The 20,838-nt window shown below is 40.2% G+C and overlaps 1 protein-coding gene across 12 annotated transcripts in view; it reads right to left on the reverse strand.

The window, feature by feature from the left end:
* DDX59 (DEAD-box helicase 59) overlaps nt 1–20,838 on the reverse strand; it is a 51,060-nt gene that overhangs the window by 10,740 nt on the left and 19,482 nt on the right. For 8 of the 12 annotated variants that reach the window (XM_015120596.3, XM_078002494.1, XM_015120572.3 and 5 more), the window contains 3 exons: nt 19,779–19,931; nt 19,146–19,274; nt 14,853–15,251 (listed from right to left, as the gene is read on the reverse strand). In XM_015120596.3, the coding sequence (XP_014976082.3) occupies nt 14,988–15,251; nt 19,146–19,274; nt 19,779–19,931 (546 nt within the window). In that variant the 3' untranslated portion in view covers nt 14,853–14,987. Of the gene's footprint in view, nt 1–10,479; nt 10,930–14,852; nt 15,252–19,145; nt 19,275–19,778; nt 19,932–20,838 lie in introns of those variants that run through there. The other 4 variants (XM_078002491.1, XR_013417408.1, XM_078002486.1 and 1 more) reach the window with 4 other exon arrangements.

Below are 20,838 nucleotides of genomic sequence, written 5' to 3' on the forward strand. Positions count from 1 at the left end.
TATCTCACTGGGTTGTTATGAGGATTCAATGAGATAGTACATTTGCCTGACACATAGCATTATACATTTAGCTATTATCATTTCATATTTCTTGGTTCCTGAAATCCCACCATTTATGATTTATCTAATAGGACATTTAATTGTTCCTTCAAGAAAAAAACAAAAACAGGAAAAAAAAAAAAAAAAAAAGGAAGCCATTTTGCCGAAGTTACAGTACAGAATAATGGGAGTGAGAGCAAACTTTAATCATGAGGAATCGGAGGACATGGTGTGGGGCACTGGTGCTGACGAGGAAAGCAGACCTGGAGGAGGGGCTTGGGTTTAGGCAGTCAGGCCACAGCAGGAGAGCGCCAGCCTCCAGGGGGAGGAGAGGATGGCACTGCATGAAGGGAAATGGGCACAGAACAAGAAAGGGAAGGTGCCAAGGTTGCTTTGGCTCTCCATCCACTGCCAAGGTGTGAAGAGCTCTGAGGAGAAATGGTCACAGTCCTTGGGAAGCCAGGGTCCCTGCTGCCCCCATCTTTCTCTTTCTTTCACCCTCCCCATGGGACTGGACAGCAAGGAATGCAGACAGACCTGTTCCCTCACTGCCTCTGAAAAGAGTGGAAAAAGTGCTGTGGTGGCAGCTGAGGGAAAACTGAAGAAAGGGCCCCTTGTGGTCAGCATCTCCCGTAGCTTGGGCATTTTGCCTTCCACTATCACCCTCCACCAAAAATAAACGGGAGCAGGTTGAAGAGTGACCCAATATGCTTCAACCCACTTCGGGGCTTCCCAGTGAGACTTTAAGTCTTTTGAGGGCAGAAACCATATGTCACAGACTTTGTCTACCACAGCATCTGGGTCACTTGCTGAGCGGGTTCTGACCCAAGGCCGGTCTGGACGAACAAAAGCATGAATAACTCTCCAGACAAGTAGGTATAGTTTGTCATAAGAATTACAGAATAGAATAAACCCTTTGTTTCTTGTTCCTAGAAACTTGAAAACAGCCCTCCCAGGTTTATTTGGTTTTTAATAATGCCCACGAAGAAACATTTTAACTCCTCAGATATAGCTACTGGTGTCTGAATTCTAATAGCTTGTTGCAATTGCCACCAGTCTCTATTCTTATAATGTTTAACATTGAACATGTAAAATCGAATGCTTCATCTTCTCTTTGGTGTTATTTTCCTTTTAAAATATTTTATTATTGTTGGAATAAGAATACTGATTTGTGTATTATTTTAAATAATTTTTATTTTATTTTATATTTATTTATTTATTTTGAGATGGAGTCTCGCTCTATCACCAGGCTGGAGTGCAGTGGTGCAATCTCGGCTCACTGCAACCTCCGCCTCCCGGGTTCAAGTGATTCTCCTGCCTCAGCCTCATGACTAAGTAGCTGCGATTACAGGCGTGCACCACCACACTCGGCTAATTTTTGAATTTTCAGTCAAGACGGGGTTTCACCGTGTTGGCCAGGCTGGTCACGAACTCCTGACCTCGTGATCTGCCCGCTTCAGCCTCCCAAAGTGCTGGGATTACAGGCATGAGCCACTGTGCCCAGCCATAATTTTTATTTTGAACATTCTTGTTTTATACCTGGGATTCAAAGAATCATGTAGGGCCAGGCACAGTGGGTCACGCCTGTAAACCCAGCACTAAAGCTAAGAGGAGAGAATTGCTTGAGGCAAGGCGTTTGAGACCAGCCTAGGCAACATAGTCAGACCCTGTTTTTACCAAAAAAAAAAAAAAAAAAATTAAAAATTTAGCCAGGTGTGGTACTATCCACCTGTAGTTCAAGCTACTCAGGTGGCTGAGGTGGAAGGATTCCTTGAGCCTGGGAGGTCGAGGCTGCAGTGAGCCATGATCACACTACTTGCACTCTAGCCTGGGCAACAGAGTGAAACTCTGTCTCAAAAAATATATATATATAATAAAATAAAGAATCATGCAAACTTATATGAGGTAGTAGTGGGGAAAAAGGCACACATTTTATATTTATATAGACTTGAATTTAAATCCATGTTTTACTATACCCGGAATGCAATCTTGGGGAAGTTACTTAACCCTTCTGTGCCTCAGTCTTCTCATCCATAAAATGGGATAGTAATAGTTCCTACCACATGGGGTTGTTGTAAGGATTATATGGGTTAATGAATATAAACCAGTTGGCATATGTAAGTTGTTAGTAAACGTGACTTCCTTTTTCTACCACTATAAAGATTTCCATGGTAGTCAGGTTTCTGCTACAATAATGCTGCATAACAAACACCTCCAAAATTTCAATGGCTTCTGGTAACATTCACTTCCTTGGTCACAGGTCTGCGAGTTGGCTGGGGTGGCTCTATTTCAGGCTGCTGGTGAGATTCAGGTCGACTTCATGAGTCCTTCTTTCTGGGATCAGGTTGAAGGGGCAGTGGCTACATGGAGCAAGATCATTTAGAACCTCTGCTCTTAACACATTTGCTTTCATTCCATTGGCCAAGCCCAAAGTCAGTGGAGCAAGAAGGTGTAGGAAAAAGGAAATGGCTATTTGCTGAATAGTAATCTAATTTGTCACAACTGAGAGTTTAATATTTATAAATTTCTGAATTATATATCAACAAAGAGAATGAGAAAACCTAGATCAAGTGTCCATAACTATTCTCTTCCTAATATTTTAGGGGAAAAAAAATCAATCAATCTAGAATTCAATTTTTGGCTGGGCACGGTGGCTTAATGCCTGTAATCCCAGGGCTTTAGGAGGCCTAGACGGGTGGATCACTTGAGGTGAGGAGTTCGAGACCAGACTGGCCAACATGGCAAAACTCCGTCTCTACTAAAAACAAAAAAATCAGCCAGGTGCTGTGGTGTGGCATGTGCCTGTAATCCCAGCTACTCGGGAGGCTGAGGCAGGAGCATCACTTGAATCTGGGAGGCAGAAGTTGCAGTGAGCCGAGATCATGCCACTGCATTCCAGCCTGAGCAATAAGAGCGAAAACGCCATCTTAAAAAAAAAAAAAATTGAATTCAGTTTTAAGGATGCTTTCCACATATTGCCAAGTATTACAGAATTTCGCTTTCCTTGGGCTCTGGTCCTAGCCCGCCAATGGGTCTGTGGGCTGCCAGTCGGTCATGCACATTCATACTTTCCCTCTCTAGGGAAAAGTGGCCAGGTGGTCTCTCTGGCCCCAGACGTTCTGTTTTTGGACAGAGGATACAGTGCCTGCTTTGAGAAGAAATGGGAATACCCAAAATACAGAGGAAGGAACGTATATATTGTCCTATCTCTACCAAAACTCAGCACAGGGAAGTGGTTCTATACACAGGTGCAAAGGCCAGACTGCCTAGGTCTGAATCCTGGCTCTGCCACTTACCTTGGGCACCTTAGGTAACCCTTCTGAAATCTGTAAAATGATGATTTAAAATGGTATCTACTTCATAGAGCTTTTGTCAGAATTAAACAAATTACTCATCAAAAGTAGTTAGAACAGGCCAGGCACAGTGCCTCACACCTGTAGTCCCAGCACTTTGGAAGGCTGAGGCCTTTTATCTTATGTAAAAATACAAAAGATAGCCGTGTATGGTGGCGTGTGCCTGTAGTCCCAGCTACTTGGGAGGCTGAGGCAGGAGAATCGCCTGAATTTGGGAGGCGGAGGTTGCAGTGAATGGAGATTGTGCCACTGCACTCCAGCCTGGGTGACAGAGTGAGCCTCCATCTCAAAAAAAAAAAAAAGGAGTTAGAACACTGCCTGATACCCAGGAAACGTTACAGCAGTGTTATTCATTACCTTTGTTAAACAGTTTAAAAGTTTGAGCTATTATTTTGTTCCTTAAAGAAGCACTAAATGATTTCTGATCTACAATAGCTCCTTTTCATTTGTCAGAGAAACACTGTCTATTAATTAGTAAGAAAGGAATTCTAAGTCTATTGTCTTAGAAGTAATTTAATCATTAGCTTCTCCAGTAGCTTTAAATTGTGGATAATAACCAGAGACCAAGAGAGTGCGATTACTTCAACCTTCGTCAATCCATTGCAGCTCCATCTAACTGTATATTTTTGTTTTTCCTTAACTATTAGTGTTAGTAAAAAAAATAATAATCAAAAAAAGTATCAGTCATCCTCATTTAGTTTGGTTCATTGCTTTATGGTCTTACCTTCTTTGACTTTTGTTTCTTTACTCACCTTCTACTTTCATTGACTATATTATTTTAAAAATAATTATACCATTATTTTCATTTCATATTGTTAAAAGTATTTAGGGAACTGGTCCCCTAAATACTTAACTAATGATTATTTGCTATTATTAACAGTTTTATGAAATTCACAGTTTCATTTTCATAATTACCATTTTACTATTTAGCATACTTATTTTAAATGAAATAATATAATAAAATAGTGTTTCTCCGACAAAGCATAAAACTTTATGGTAACTGGCTACTTAATCTTTCAACTGAATAAAAATTTTTGTATTTATTTATGAGATTTTTCTTCCTTTCGTGAAATAAAGACCTAATGAGCACAAAAATGAAGTCTTGATGCTCATGAAATCATGATAAATGTCATCACTTTTTTCTTACTTATTGTCAAATGTCTGCCCTCCCATACACACCCACACTCACCACCAACTACAGGGACTCACCAGTGTTCTGTGCTGTGTTCGGCAGGCCAGGATGCACCATGAATATACATGGTGAGGGCATACAGGGCTGTAACCAAGGAGCTCAGAGAGGCCAGGAGGAAACCAAACACCAAATCCTAGCTGTCCTAGCTCCTAGTCATGGCATTGCTGCCAAAGACGCCAAATGCTGTGAGGGGTTAACTCCTATCACAACGTTCACCTCTTTGCATTCTCACAAACACCCCAAAACTTGCAGACACCTCATTGCACAACTCTTGCAGAAGAGTGCCAGGCGGCACTCTTCACATACTGCCCAGCAGCTCTGTGAACTTGCTCTCATGTGTCCAATCTTTATCTCTAACTCTAGCCCTACCTCTTCTACCTTCTCCTGGTTAGCTTTTGTAGAGACTAAAAAATTAAATGCAATTAACCAGAACCCTCCGGTGACTAGCATTTTCTCGAGTTTAGAAAAGATGAGAATGAAAGCTCAAGTAAGCTGCAGAGACATGGTCTCTGCTTTCAAAAGCTGTCTGAAACTTTCAGATCTATAAAGAAATTTGACTTTCTGTAAAAGACCTTTGCATATGTTAATCATGGACACTAAGGATCATAAGGTCTGAATATCCCAAGATGTTACCATCATAGCCTATCTATACAAGTCCTATGCAGCAATAATATGGTCTGGATTTCTGGCAATCTACTAAATATATAACTGATATGATTGATTTTAAACCTGTGAAAGACCAATCACATGAATGCATTTAAATATCAGGAAAAACAAATCTTCTGTAAGATTATGTCTATATTTTGGTATTGGAATAAGTGGTTATTATAGGTATATATCTAACCGATGCAGGTATCTTGTTTATTTATTTATTTTATTTTATTTAAGACCAAGTCTCACTCTCACCCTGGTTGGAGTGCAGTGGCACGATCTCGGTTCACTGCAGCCTCGACCTCCCAGGCTCAGGTGATCCTTTCACTTCAGCTTCCTGAGTAGCCGGGACTACAGGTGTGTGCCACCATGCCTGGCTAATTTTTGTATTTTTTGTAGAGGTGTGGTTTCACCATGTTGCTCAGGCTGGTCTTGAACTCCTGAGCTCAAGCAATCTGCACACTGCCTTGGCCTCCCAAAGTGCTGGGATTACGGGTGTGAGCCACCATGTGCAGTTGATATCTGTATTTTTTTTTTTTTTTTTTTTTTTTTGAGACAGAGTCTCGCCTTGTCGCCCAGGCTGGAGTACAGTGGCTAGATCTCAGCTCACTGCAACCTCCACCTCTCGGGTTCAAATGATTCTCCTGCCTCAGCCTCCTGAGTAGCTAGGATTACAGGCACCTGCCACCATGCCCAGCTAATTTTCGTATTTTTAGTAGAGACGGGGTTTCACCATGTTGGCCAGGCTGGTCTCCAACTCCTGACTTCGTGGTCCACCTGCCTCAGCCTCCCAAAGTAGTAGGATTACAGGCATGAGTCACTGCACCTGGCTGTTTTTTTTTTTTTTTTTAAACAAATCTATTGAGTTCATTGGTCTCACAAAGTCTATCTAGGCTTTTGGTTACTAAATTAAACTGGAAAACCAATATTTTTGCAAAACAAAATGGAAATTAATAACTTAATTAGTTATTTGAAAGTACTATGTATCCAAGAACCACACTCAAAGATTAATCAAGAAAAGCTATGGAAGCTTCAATTACACATACAGGAAATTGAAATCCTGAGAATCCTCTTTATAGATTTTCTTAAAAGGAAGCATACAGCTCAATCAGAACCTATTATCTTCAGTACACACTGAATGCTAGGAGAAGATGGCAGGAGAAATCTAAGCTATTAGACCTTCTTCACCTTGGAGCCACTACTGATTCCTCAGTTCCTGGATTGATGTATCCAGGACACCTTTAGTCTGGGTCTTTCTTTAAGCCTTCATATGAATCCTTAAATCATTTACAATGATCTCTCATTTTTAAAAAAAGTCAAAAATGCATCATGACCCAACACCTCTCCAACAGCATTAAAGTAAATTATTTTAATTTTCTTTTTCTTTTCTTTTCTTTTTTCTTTTTTTGAGCCAGAGTCTTGCTTGGTTGCCCAGGCTGGAGTGTAGTGGTGCAATCTCAGCTCACTGCAACCTCTGCCTTCCGAGTTCAAGCAATTCTCCTGCCTCAGCCTCCCGAGTATCTGGGATTACAGGTGGGCACCACCACACCCTGCTGATTTTTGTATTTTTAGTAGAGACAGGGTTTCACCATGTTGGCCAGGCTGGTCTCAAACTCCTGACATCAGGTTATCCACCTGCCTTGGCCTCCCAAAGTGCTGGGATTATAGGCGTGAGCCACCATGCCCAGCCAATTATTTTAATTTTCTAGAGGTTTGAATGATTTATAATTTTACATGTACTATTTAATATCTATTAATGAGAGTTCAAGTATACAAACTAATTCCTCTCTCTTCCTTCTCTTTCTTTCTTTTCCTTCCTTCCTTCCTTCCTTTCTTTCTTTCTTTCTTTCTTTCTTTCTTTCTTTCTTTCTTTCTTTTTCTTTCTTTCTCTCTCTCTCTTTCTCTCTTTCTTTCTTTTTCTTTCTTCTCTCTCTCTCTCTCCCGCCACCATTTTCCTCTCTTTCTTTTCTTTTTTTGTGATAGGGTCTCTTGCTCTATCACCCAGGCTGGAGTGCAATGCCTCAAACACAGCTCACTGCAGCCTTGACCTCCTGGGCTCAAACGATCCTCCCAACCTCAATCTCCTGAGTGGCTAGGACTATAGGTGCAGTCTACCACACCCAGCTGATTTTTAAAATTTTTGTAAAGACAGGGTCTCGCTATGTTGCTCAGGCTACAAACTAATTTCTTAACACACTGCTATCTTTCTCCATAGAATAAAATTAAAGTATAACTACTTGCACAAAAATACACACACAAACTTCCACACTTTTCCTTCACCCTCAAATCCAAAAGAATTTAAAAGAAATTGAATAATATTTATTTATTCATAAATAAATGAATATGAAATCTGCTCATTATGCTCATTATTTTAAAAGGACATTTAGTGAACATCTCCCAGCGCTCTCCTCTCCATAGGCTACCACATTTGCCTTACTGTCCTTCCAAAGATAATTTCTGTGTGTGAGTGTGTATGTACATGCACACACACACATTTATATAAAATGATGTTTCAATTAGGAATTTTCTGTATTTACATTTTTGCATTGATGAAAGTCATAAACTGCTTAATTGTGTAAAATGTCATAAAAATCATGACACTTCGGCTGGGAGTGGTGGCTTATGCATGTAACCCCAGCACTTTGGGAGGCCGAGGCAGGTGGATCACTTAAGGTCAGGAGTTCAAGACCAGCCTGGCCAACATGGTGAAACCCCATCTCTACTAAAAATACAAAAATTAGCCGAGTGTGGTGGCGCCCACCTGTAATTCTGGCTACTTGGTAGGCTGAGGTAGGAGAATCGCTTGAACCCGGGAGGCAGAGGTTGCAGTGAGCAGAGATCATGCCATTGCACTCCAACCTGGGTGACAGAGACTCAATTTCAAAAAAACAAAAACAAAAACAAAATAAAAAATCATGACACTTGTTTATAAATGCCCTAATGTCCTCTCCGTGAAGCACTACATTTAATTGAATGCACTGAGTTGCCTAACTCATATGCCACAGCAGCTTTTTCAGTTCTAAAATGCTGCCCTGGTTTCAGGGTTCATTTTACTATTATCTCCTGACTCTCAGCCCTTAAAATCCTCTGTTCCAATGCAAATATCACCAGGATTCAAAAATAGAAAAAAAAAATTTAAAAACATTCCCTCCCTAGTTAAAATCACCCTTCTCTTAGCGGACTCTTTGCTTTCCTTTAGATATGTTGGATGTTTGAGAACTTGTCGGGGACATATCAGTCCCTGATCACCAGTAGTTAATTATCTGTACTGTGAATGTGTTCATGGAAGTTCTAGTGAACTGTCTAATCCTTCAATGATGGTGTTGGGCGGAGAAAGCCATGGCACATGCTGCCACCTGGGGAGCAGTGGGAAGAGTTGTCAAACGCACTGAGAAGAAGGAAGGATTTGAACACCAGCCGGAAGAACTCAGATTTGATGATGCTGTCAGCCGGGAGCTGTTGAAGGTTTCTGAGTAAGGAAACATCAGAGAAGGACAGTAGGTCCCCGAATAACATCATTTTGCTCAATGCTATTTCATTATAATGTTTTGTTTTTTAAACAGGTTCTCACTGTCGCCCAGGCTGGAGTGCAGCAGTGTGATCACAGCTCACTGCAACCTCGGCCTCCCAGGCTCAGGTGAGTAGCTAGGACCATAGGCACATGCCACTAGGGCTGGCTAATTTTAGCATTTTTTTTTTTTTTGTAGAGAAGAGGGTCTCACTATGTTGCCAAGGCTAGTCTCAAACTCCTGGGCTCAAGTGATCTGTCCACCTTGGCCTCCCAAAGTGCTGGGATTACAGGCTTGTGCCACCATGCCTGGCTGCATCATAATGTTGATGAGAAAAAAATGGATTCCCGGCTGGGGCCACAGTCTGTGCGGAGTTCGTATGTTCTCCCCATGTCTGCGTAGGTTGTCTCTGGGTACTGTGGTTTTCTCCTACATCCCAAAGGTTTGCATGTAAGGTTATTGGCATGTCTATATGGTCCCAATGTGAGTGTGAGTATGTGAGTGCTCCCTGCATGGGAGTGGAGTGTAAGTGGGTGCTCTTCCCTGCATGGCAGTGGAGTGTGGGTAAATGTTCCCTGCATGGGAGTGGAGTGTGGGTATGAGTGCTCCCTGTGAAGGATGATGGCCTGTCCAGGGTGGGTTCCCACCTGGCCCCCTGGGCTGCTGGGATGAGCTTTCAATGTTTAATATCAGAAGTGCTTTGTTCTTTATTTAGAAGTTTGGTGATGTTTTCGTGACCAGGAATATGCCATAGGAACTTCACTCTTTGTTTATATCAGTTAACCTGTGGTAGAATTGGTTTTGCTACATGTCGTTTCACTTAAAGTCACAGTTTCCAAGAACTTATCAATGACATGAAACGAGGACTTACTGTAGTGGTATTTTACTTGGAAAATATTCTCCTCTGGATTAGAGCAATATTGAGTGGAAAGGGCTAATATTTTGAAGTGATGAAGTCTTGGGCTTCAGTACCAGCATGAAAATGTGGACATTTTGAAAAAATACAGATAGGACTTCATGACTAAGCAGATATGGAGATTAGGAACAGAAATGAGTCAGTGATGATGGCAGGGCTTTGAATGAGCAGGACTGGGGGCGTGGTAGCACCATAGGCAATAGGGAAGGCAGAAAGGAGGAACTAGGCTTTCCGTAAGGAAGATGATAAATTTGGCTTTGGAAATGCTGATTTTGAGCCAAAAAGTTCAGTGAAAAGTTAAAGATATATATCTTCAACTATAGCTAGCTAGCTATTTAGCTAGCTAGCTAGCTAGCTAGATAGATCAGTAGAAAGGAGCTAGGGCACAAGCAAAAGGATGGGATTGGAGATTTTATGTGTATATATGTTTTTATCATGTAATATTTCAAATACATCAAATGTAAATCAAATAGTAATGAACTTCCATGGCCCATCATCTGACTTTAATAATGATAAACTCTTGACCAATCTTGTTTCATCCACAGTCCTCACCCTGTATTATTCTGAAGCAAATTCTAGACATGGAGATAGGGATTTTAAAGTATGAAGCACAGAAAGTATAGATTTGGGGAAGACCTCAGAGAACCTTAAAGCAAACTTTCTCATTTTACAGTTGAGCAAAGCTAAAGATTAGAGAAGTAAGTAATTTGCCCTAATTAAAAAAATAAAAATGGTAGAGCTGTAAACGGAACCCAGTTATTTGCAAACAGCTTTGCCAAGTGGTCTTTCTGCGATGAAATGAGGAAAGTAAAGTTGATGTGCAAAGTTTTCAAAGCTAAAATTTATTTGTAAGATACTATTTGTAAACATTACAAACATAAACACTCGTCTTATGCTTTGTTTGTAATTCTGTCCTATATCATCACACACGCAACACATTATAAAATATAAAATACATTCTCACACTAACAGTAGAACAAGAGAACTGTTTACTTAATTATCCATTGGTTGGTTTTCATACCATGGCCCTAGAGCCTCTGAGGTCATTGTAAGTATGCCTTGGCGACAACAAAAGAGTCCTATCTGTCCGGAGTCAGTTTACCGGTGGCTGCCAGGAAAGTCACCTTGGATGACACTGTACCTCTTGTACCATACCTCTGTTTATGGAGTAAACTTCATATTGATTGTGGTGAGTAGAATGTATAACAAGGCAATAAGAGATGTGTTGATATTAATTCCAGAGAAGGGCACAACCCAAATAATATTCAGCTGTCAGAAGAAAATAGTGTAGTTTTACCAGAAAATATGACAGATCGTGGATCCAGCTTAGATTTATTAAATTAATCAGTGAGTCACAGTTTAAATATGCGGCAATGTTCTTTGTAAAGATGTTATGAAACCAAAAAAAGAAAGAAAGAAAAAAAAAAAAGAACCCACTTTGACTTGTTGAAAAAAAAACATGATTTAAAAAATGTGCTTGGGGCTGGGCATGGTGGCTCACGCCTATAATCCTAGCACTTTGGGAGGCCAAGGTGGGTGGATCACCTGAGACCCGGAGTTCAAGACCAGCCTGGCCAACATGGTGAAACCTTGTTTCTACTAAAAATACAAAAATTAGGCCAGGTGTGGTGGCTCACGCCTGTAATCCCAGCACCATGGGAGGCCAAGGTGGGCAGATCACCTGAGGTCAGGAGTTCAAGACCAGCTTGGCCAACATGGTGAAACCTCATTTCTACTAAAAATACAAAAATTAGACCACTGTGGTGGCTCACGCCTGTAAACCCAGCACTTTGGGAGGTCGAGGTGGATTGATCACTAGGTCAGGAGATGGAGACCATCCTGGCCAACATGGTAAAACCCCGTCTCTACTAAAAATACAAAAATTAGCTGGGCGTGGTGGCACGTGCCTGTAGTCCCAGCTGCTCAGGAGGCTGAGGCAGGAGAATCGCTTGAACCTGGGAGATGGAGGCTGCAGTGAGCTGAGATCACGCCACTGCACTCCAGCCTGGCAACAGAGTGAGACTCCGTCTCAAAAAAAAAAAAAAAAAAAAAAAAAAAAAATCGGCTGGGCATGGGCATGGTGGTATAAGCCTGTCCCAGCTACTTGGGAGGCTGAGGCAGGAGAATCACTTGAACCTGGGAGGCGGAGGTTGCAGTGAGCTGAGATAGAACTGCTGCACTCCAGCCTGGACAGCAGAGTGAGACTCCATCTAAAAAAATAAAATAAAAATAAACAAAATAAAAAATGTGCTTGGTATTAGAAACACTAACAGAATGGCATTAAAAGTATCTCATAAAGTGGCACTGAATATTCCAGAACCTAAAAGCCACTCCTTAAGGTGTTTGATATATAAAATATGTTTGTTGGCTGGGCATGGTGGCTCACACCTATAATCCCAGCACTTTGGGAGGCTGACGTGGGCAGATCACCTGAGGTCAGGAGTTTGAGACCAGCCTGACCAACATAGTGAAACCCTGTCTCTACTAAAAATACAAAAATTAGTTGGGCGTGGTGGCGCCTGTAATCCCAGCTACTTGGGAGGTTGAGGCAGGAGAATCACTTGAATCTGGGAGGCAGAGGCTGCAGTGAGCCAAGATCATTCCATTGCACTCCAGCCCAGGCAACAAGAGCAAAACTCCATCTCAAAAAAAAAAAAAAAAAAAAAAGATGTTTGTTTCTATCTGGCAATAAAGCAACCAATTCAGTATTTTTATCATATAATACAGTTACTGTAAAACAAATGTCTGAGAGTGTATGTGATTAGTTTTCTTAGCTAGTTAAAATTTTAAACTGTATGGTAATTCTCACAAAAATCTATTATTTACAATTTTATAATATAGTACATTAGTGTCCTTTCTTGGAAAGAATGGTCTCTTATTCAGAGAGTAAGTCCTTCTGTCTTGTTTAGTACTACACGTTTTTTCTTTCATGAACTAATGATAGGTGGTAGCTTTTTAAAAATAACATCTTTAATTGGGAAAAAAATACTGGCAACACTGGGACCAATTTTTTTAAAAAGTTTAATGTTCTGGTCTGTAAAATACATAATTGAGGAAACCACTGCATTGCTGCACCCCAGACAACAGAAGAGCAGACATGTGAGACAAGGAAGAACTTGCCAAAAGAAAGCTCTTAAGGAATGAGAAGCAGAAGTCAAGATTCAGAGAGGCAGGAAGAACCAGTAAGAGGAGCTTGAAGATTGTGTGGCGAGAGGGAAGTAAGGGGAAGGGCGCTGATAGCCAGCTTCTGCCCTATTGGGTATTTGACATATGCAACTGCTCTTAACCCTCTGCTCTTTCCTCCACCTCTATCTCATCACCTGGCCTTAAGAAAGTGAGGGTTTGAGGAAGAGTGGCCCACAATGACCAATGCAATAAAAAAATTTAAAGTGAGAGCTGGCAGAACATGCGGTTTAAGAAGGTCCACAGAGACCACTGGAAGATCATGTATGTACAGTCGTGGGAACAGAAGCCAGACTGCCAGCAAATTAAGTAAACCAGTGGGGTTATATTATAGCTAATATATTTTTTTGCATTACTATAGTCTCTCAAATATTATTATTTTTGTTAAAATAATAGTCTCCTTTCCAGAACTTTGACAGGCAGAGGCAGGAGGATCATTTGAGGCCAGGAGTTTGAGACCAGCCTGAGCAACATAGTGAGACCTTGTCTCTTCAAAAAATAAAAAAATTAGTTGGGTGTGGTGGTGTATGCCTGTGGTCCCAGCTACTTGGGAGGCTGAGGTGGGAGGATTGCTGGAGCCTGAGAGGTTAAGGCTGCAGTGAGCCATGATCACGCCACTGCACTCCAGTATGGGATGACAGAGTGAGATGCTATCTCAAAAAAAACACACACACACACACAAAACTACATATCCTGTAAATGCTGTTTTTCTGGCCATGCCACTTTTATTTATAAACAAGTTAGAGTCCAGTGAAAAAACTGCCCTTTTCTCTAGTAATTATTATGAACACTTTTAAGGCATTTAGTATACATAAGTATTGTGCTAAAGCTTCTTTTAGCCTCCCAATGCACTTTTGCCACTGCACCCTGGGACCTTACTAGTTGCCTTATCCTTGTTCCCTTGAAATCAAACATACTTACCACTCAGCAGTTAGAAGCAGAGAGCGAGCCAGAATCCTGCGGGTTCATACACTCTTTGTAGAACGTCTTTCTTTCCTTTGGGTGGAGACCACACTAAGAAATTACCTATACAGGGATGCTTAGTTAGCAAAATCTCACCCACACTTGGAGAGGATGCTGAGTCTACAAGGCTTGGTTAAGTGTCTACATTTGTGTAACATACTCTCTAAATTTCCCAACTAATTCGATGCTAAAGGTTTTTAAATAATCAAAGTATAGATGTATCAAAGTCAAGCACTGGAAGGATGCACTTATATCTTTCCTTCATTTAAAACCATTAATTGAGGCTGGGCGCGGTGGCTCACGCCTGTAATCTCAGCACTTTGGGAGGCCGAGGCGGGTGGATCACGAGGTCAGGAGATCGAGACCATCCTGGCTAACACGGTGAAACCCCGTCTCTACTAAAAATACAAAAAGTTAGCCGGGCGTGGTGGCGGGCACCTGTAGTCCCAGCTACTTGGGAGGCTGAGGCAGGAGAATGGTGTGAACCCGGGAGGCAGAACTTGCAGTGAGCCGAGATCGCACCACTGCAGTCCAGCCTGGGCGACAGAGTGAGACTCCATCTCAAAACAAAAACAAACAAACAAAAAACCTATTAATTGAATTAGCAGGGCAACATTCATTCAATAACACAACAACATTATTTTGATAAGTAGCCCATCTTAAATATTTTTAAAAAAGCATTAACCAAGCAGAAGGTAAAACAACTGAGAATGAAAGTAGACATTTCATATTTCTTTCAAAAGTGGTTCTGAAAATTTCTTTCAGTTTCTATCATTTACATTTTTCCTAATTCTCATTTATTCAATAGTAATTCAAGTGCCAATGTGCTTGTGGAACTGTGGGGGTACCAAGCAAAACAATCACTGATCTGAGTCAGAGTCTTTGTGGAGGTTTCTGGTTCTGACAGTAGCTCTGAGGACTATTTATTTAAAAATTAAAAAAAAAAAAAACTTCATTCAGAAGAGAAAAAACTGTATTTTATTTAATAATTCATTTTCTGGTGTTTTTAATTTATAAGAATTAAGAAGGGAAATAAATACAATATACTTATATAAATTTTATTAAATTAAAAAATATCTTAAATATATTTTTAATTCATGTACATTTCCATTTATGCAAACCATGAAGTAACAATTTTTGCTGACTATATACAAAAAAAATTATTCAAGTCGCAGAGAAAATCATTTTTGGGAATTACTTTTATCATGTTTTCTGATAATATCCATAAGATTAGCTCCTGTAACCAGATCATTCTGTGTCTGTTTATCTTTCTGTTGTTCCTTTCTCTTCTGGTCATGAAGGTATGGGGAATTTAATAACTGGGGGGGAAGAATGGATCCTGTGGGCTTTACTCGTTTTGCGATATCCCAGAAGAGTCTTTTTGAATTATTATTGATGAAAGTAATTGCTGTTCCATTTTGACCTAATCTTCCTACTCTTCCAACCTGAAATGAAATGCAAAGAACATTTTCAAGATGTCCATGTAAAATCTTAGTGTCTTTTGAAAGAAAATGAATACTATTACTTAAAGTAGCATTACTGGCCGGGTGCAGTGGCTCACGCCTGTAATCCCAGCACTTTGGGAGGCCGAGGCGGGTGGATCACCTGAGGTCAGGAGTTTAAGACCAGCCTGGCCAACATGGCAAAATCATGTCTACTAAAAACACAAAAATTAGCCAGGCGTGGTGGCACACACCTGTAAATCCTAGCTACTTGGGAGGCTGAGGCAAAAGAATCGCTTGAACCCAGGAGGTGGAGCTTGCAATGAGCTGAGATTGTGCCACTGCACTCCAGCCTGGGTGACAGAACAAGACTCCATTTCAAAAAAAAAAAAAAAAAAAATAGCTTTACTAAGATTAGCCTTCATCTAGACAGCATTTTTTGAATTATGCATCTCAATATACCTGTGAAATCAATTTAGTGGGCCGCCACCAGCATGTTTTTAATGAAACAGACCAAACAGAAAATGAGAGTGATCACATAAAATAAAAGTAAGTATCATTTGTGAAACCTGTGTTTTAGTTATATCTCTATGGGTGGTGTTTGGGGGTAACGACAGAAAGATTTTTCTTATTGTGGGTGGGTTAAGGTCAAAAAATTTTGAAAGCTCCTGCATTAAGAGCAAGAGGACTATTTACTGCCAAGGCTACTTAAGAGGCCTTGAAATGTGAGATTTATACTAAATAATTTTTGCATAAAGTTATTTCTCTCTTTTTTTTTTGAGGCGGAGTCTCACTCTGTTGCCCAGGCTGGAGTGCAATGGTGCAATGTCGGCTCACTGTAACCTCTGCCTCCTGGGTTCCAGCAATTCTCTGCCTCAACCTCCCGAGTAGCTGGGATTACAGGCACCCGCCACCACACCTGGTTAATTTTTTGTATTTTTAGTAGAGATGGGGTTTCACCATCTTGGCCAGGCTGGTCTTAAACTCCTGACCTCGAAATCTACCCGCCTCAGCCTCACAAAGTGCTGGGATTACAGGCCCAGCTAGTAATTTCTCATTTTGAGAGAATTAAATGGACACAAATTTGTGGAGTATCAATAAGGCACAAAATCTACTTGTCTCCAAATAGATAGTGAAAATATACTAAGAAACTTTTCAAAAAAGGGGGAAAATACACAATCATGGTCAATTTCTGCTCCTTAACTGAAATGTAAAACTTAAAGTCTATATTCAGAAATATTTAAATGAGTAGATGGCTTCTGCTAATACAGAGGACATTTTTAACACTGTAAAAGAAACTTGTAAAAAAGTTAAGAGGGGAGGCCTCTAGGGAACGAGACAGGGGAGAAGAGAGGCAAGCAAATAATGTTTTACAGTAACAGTTTTTATTTATACCTGACTTAATTAAATTACTGAATTGTTCCAATAAAAATAAAAATATAAAAAGTAGCTATTTCTCTATAAAAGTCCACAGAAAAACAAGTAGAAATAAAAAAATTCAAAAAGACAAAGAAAAGATGATACAAACTAGCTTCAGGCTGGGCATGGTGGCTCATGCCTGTAATGCCAGCATTTTGAGAGGCTGAGGCCGGAAGATCACTTGAGGTCAGGGTTCAAGACCAGCCAGGGCAACATAGCAATACCCCCATCTCTGCAAAAAATAGAAAATTTAGCCAGGTGTGGTGGCATGTACTTGTGGTCCCAGCTACTCAGGAGGCTGAAATGGAAGAATCACCTGAGTCCATGCACTCAAGGTTACAGTGAGCTATGACTGCGACACTGTACTCCAGCCTGAGCAACAGGAGACCCCATCTCTTAAAAAAAAAACCAAAACTTGCAAATCATGTTTTTGGTAAGTCTCCTAGAGTATACAAAGAACTTTTACAACTCAACAAGAGAAACCCAATTTAAAAATGGACAAAAAATTTGAATAGACATTTCTCCAAAGAAGATACAAAAACGATCAATAAGTACATGAATCATTAGTCATTAAAGAAATGCAAGTCAAAATACAAGGAGGTTTAACTTCATACCCAGTAGCATAGCTATAATAAAAAAGATAAATGTTGATGAGGATGTGGGGAAATTGGAACCTTCATACGCTGCAGGTGAGAATGTAAAAGGGTGAAGCCATGCTAGAAAAAAGTCTGGCAGTTCCTCAAAATGCTAAACACAGAGTTACTATATGACCCACCAATTCTATTTGTAGGCATATGCCCAACAGAAATGAAAACATGTCCACACAAAAACTGGTGCATGAATGATCATAGTAGCCTTATTCATAGCAGCCAAAATGTAGAAACAACCTAAATGTCTAGTAACTAATGAATAAACAAAGGTGGTATATCTACACAATAAAATATTTTTTTTGCAATTTAAAAAAATGAAGTACCGATACATACTATGATGTGGATGAACCTTAAAAACATTATGCCAAGTAAAACAATCAAACCCTGTGGAATACTTAATTCTCTGATGTGCAGGTAAACATGGTGGTACTAAAATAAACAGAGAAGTAGTGCTGTATCATTAAGTTTAATTAAAAATAAAAGTGACAAGGCACTGAAGGCACTAACAGCGTTTCAGTGGGTGATTCTAGTAAATGTGGCATTCAGAGGTGATGTTAAGAACACTACAGACAGGCTTTACTTGGTGAAGCCCGACAGGGAGGACAGGTAGCAGTCAGTGAGATTATGTGGCACTGACAGAAGGCTCTATTTCTGCTAGAGAGAGAAGCTATTGTTACCTTTGGCAGCAAAGAAAAGAAAGAAAACTTTCAAAAGTGAAAGACTAGAACAAATAAGGATATGAAGAGGAGATGAAGACAAGATTCCTTAAAAAACTAAAGGATCAATTTTATTTTGGCCAGATAAATCAACTTAAAAAAATCTTTTTAAACAGAACTTTTTTATTTTTATAAAAGATCACTGATTATATGCTCACTGAAGAAAATAAGAAAAAGAAACAAAAATAAACCAAAAATTTATTACTTAAAAATTTTTTAACTAACATTTTTGGTTACTTACTTCTAGTTTTTTGTTGTTTTTTTTTAAGGCACTTAACATGTACTTTTAAAAACAAAATTTAGTTTTTACACATATTTAACTTAAAAAAATTAGTTTATATACATATATATCTTAAACACAGGCCAGGTGTGGTGGCTCATGCCTGTAATTCCAGCACTTTGGGAGACCAAGGCGAGAGGATCATTTGAGGTCAGGAGTTTCAGACCAGTCTAGCCAACATGACGAAACCCTGTCTCTACTAAAAATACAAAAAGATTAGCCAGGTGTGGTGGTGGGCACCTGTAATCCCAGTTACTCGGGAGGCTGAGGCACAAGGATCCCTTGAACCTGGGAGGTGGAGGTTGTAGTGAGCTGAGATCACACCACTGCACTCCAGCTTAGGTAACAGAATGAGACTCTGTCTCAAAAAAAAAAAAAAAATCTTAAAAGCAAAAATATATATAGTTTTATACACTGCTTTTTTTGCGGGGGGGGATGGGGGAATGAAGTCTCTGTCACCTAGGCTAGAGTGCAGTGGCGTGATCTCGGCTCACTGCAACCTCCGCCTCCCAGTTCAAGCGATTCTCCTGTCTCAGCCTCCTGAGTAGTTGGGATTACAGGCGCCTACCACCACGCCCGGCTAATTTTTTTTTGGTATTTTTAGTAGAGATGGGGTTTTACCATGATGGCCAGGCTGGTCTGTGAATTCCTGACTTCATGTGATCCATCCATTTCAAGTGATCTGCCTGCCCTGGCCTCCGAAAGTACTGGGGTTACTGGTGTGAGCCACTGTCCTGGCCAATACCGCTTTTTTAAACTTGGTATCACATTGACAATGCCTTTCCCAATAAAACTCATTAACAAAATAGTGGTAACATATAAAGCTCCTTACCTGATGGACATACTCATCCATACTTGAAGGCATATCAAAATTGACAACCAGCCTGACACTGATCAAGTCTAGGCCTCGTCCCAAGACTCCTGTGCTCACTACAACTTCATAGTCTCCTTCGAGTAATCCCTTTCCAAAAAAGCAATAAAATTTATTATTCAGAATTTAGTTTGTGTGGTTTTGTGTAATTCTGATAGCTTTTCTTTTTTCAATGCTTACTTCAATATTTTTGTCACAATATCTTTTCAATAAGTAAAGGTCATAGTATACCTGAAAAATGTATGCAGCTAAAATTCTCCCCAATCCCCATGGAATTTATTTTATTAATTTATTAAGGCAAACCTTTTCCAAAAGTGAATTACTGCCCTGCTCTACTCCAAACTGACCTGATTCAGAAATGGTAAGTTCTGAATTAGTAATTTATTTAGTATATATTCCCTAGAGAATAGGCTATTGCTCCCCAAATCAAAAGCCTGAGCAAGAGAACATTAACTTCATGGTAACCACTTGTTTGATGGTCTTGTAGTCATTAAAAGACGGTCTGCTATAAAAACTAGCTGTAATATGGTGTCTCTTGAAAATGAGGCAGAACAGATTTATAGAAAACAGAATATAGAATGTTGGGTATCAAACCTTCAATATGTTTTTCCTTTCTATTTGCGACTTCTCTGAATGTATAGATATGCTTTTCAGCCCTGTGATTTTCTGAACAGCTTCACTCAAAAGATCTGCTCCTAGTTTGCAGTCCACAAATACTAACACTGGAGGTTTAAAGAGTTTCTTATCCTGAAAAATTAAAAACATGTATCAAAAGTTATCCATATAACATAATTTACAATGGGAAGTTTTTCTGAAAGATTATCACAAGCTAGTTATCAGTAGGTTTATAAATATTGTTAGGAAGGAGGCTGGGCGTGGTGGCTCACACCTGTAATCTCAGCACTTTGGGAGGCTGAGGTGGGCAAATCACAAGGTCAGGAGTTCGAGACCAGCCTGGCCAACATAGTGAAACTCCATCTCTACTAAAAATACAAAAAATCAGCTAGGCGTGGTGGCAGGTGCCTGTAACCCCAGCTACTCGGGAGGCTGAGGCAGGAGAATCGCTTGAACCTGGAAGGTAGAGGTTGCAGTGAGCTGAGACCATGCTATAGCACTCCAGCCTGGCCAACAGAGCGAGACTCCATCTCAAAAAAACAAAACAAAACACAAAAAGAAAAAAAGGCATATTGTTAAAATAAGTGTTTTATTTAAAATATGTACAAACAGAAGCCAGTCTATTGCTCCTCTTAATTTTCCATCACTTAATACTGCAAGAGTAATTCAAACATTTTAAGTGCAATTAATATAGTTCTACATGCTACTAATAAGTCAATACCAACCATATTTAACTTAATACTTTTTTTTTTTTTTTTTGAGAGGGAGTCTCGCTCTGTTACCCAGGCTGGAGTGCAGTGGCGTGATCTCAGCTCACTGCAAGCTCTGCCTCCCGGGTTCACGCCATTCTCCTGCCTCAGCCTACCGAGTTGCTGGGACTATAGGCGCCCACCACCACACCTGGCTAACTTTTTATATTTTTAGTAGAGACGGGATTTCACTCTGTTAGCCAGGATGGTCTCTATCTCCTGACCTCGTGATCTGCCCGCCTTGGCCTCCCAAAGTGCTGGGATTACAGACGTGAGCCACCGCGCCTGGC

This window comes from Macaca mulatta, chromosome 1, assembly GCF_049350105.2.
Source record: "Macaca mulatta isolate MMU2019108-1 chromosome 1, T2T-MMU8v2.0, whole genome shotgun sequence".
Lineage (NCBI taxonomy): Eukaryota > Metazoa > Chordata > Mammalia > Primates > Cercopithecidae > Macaca > Macaca mulatta.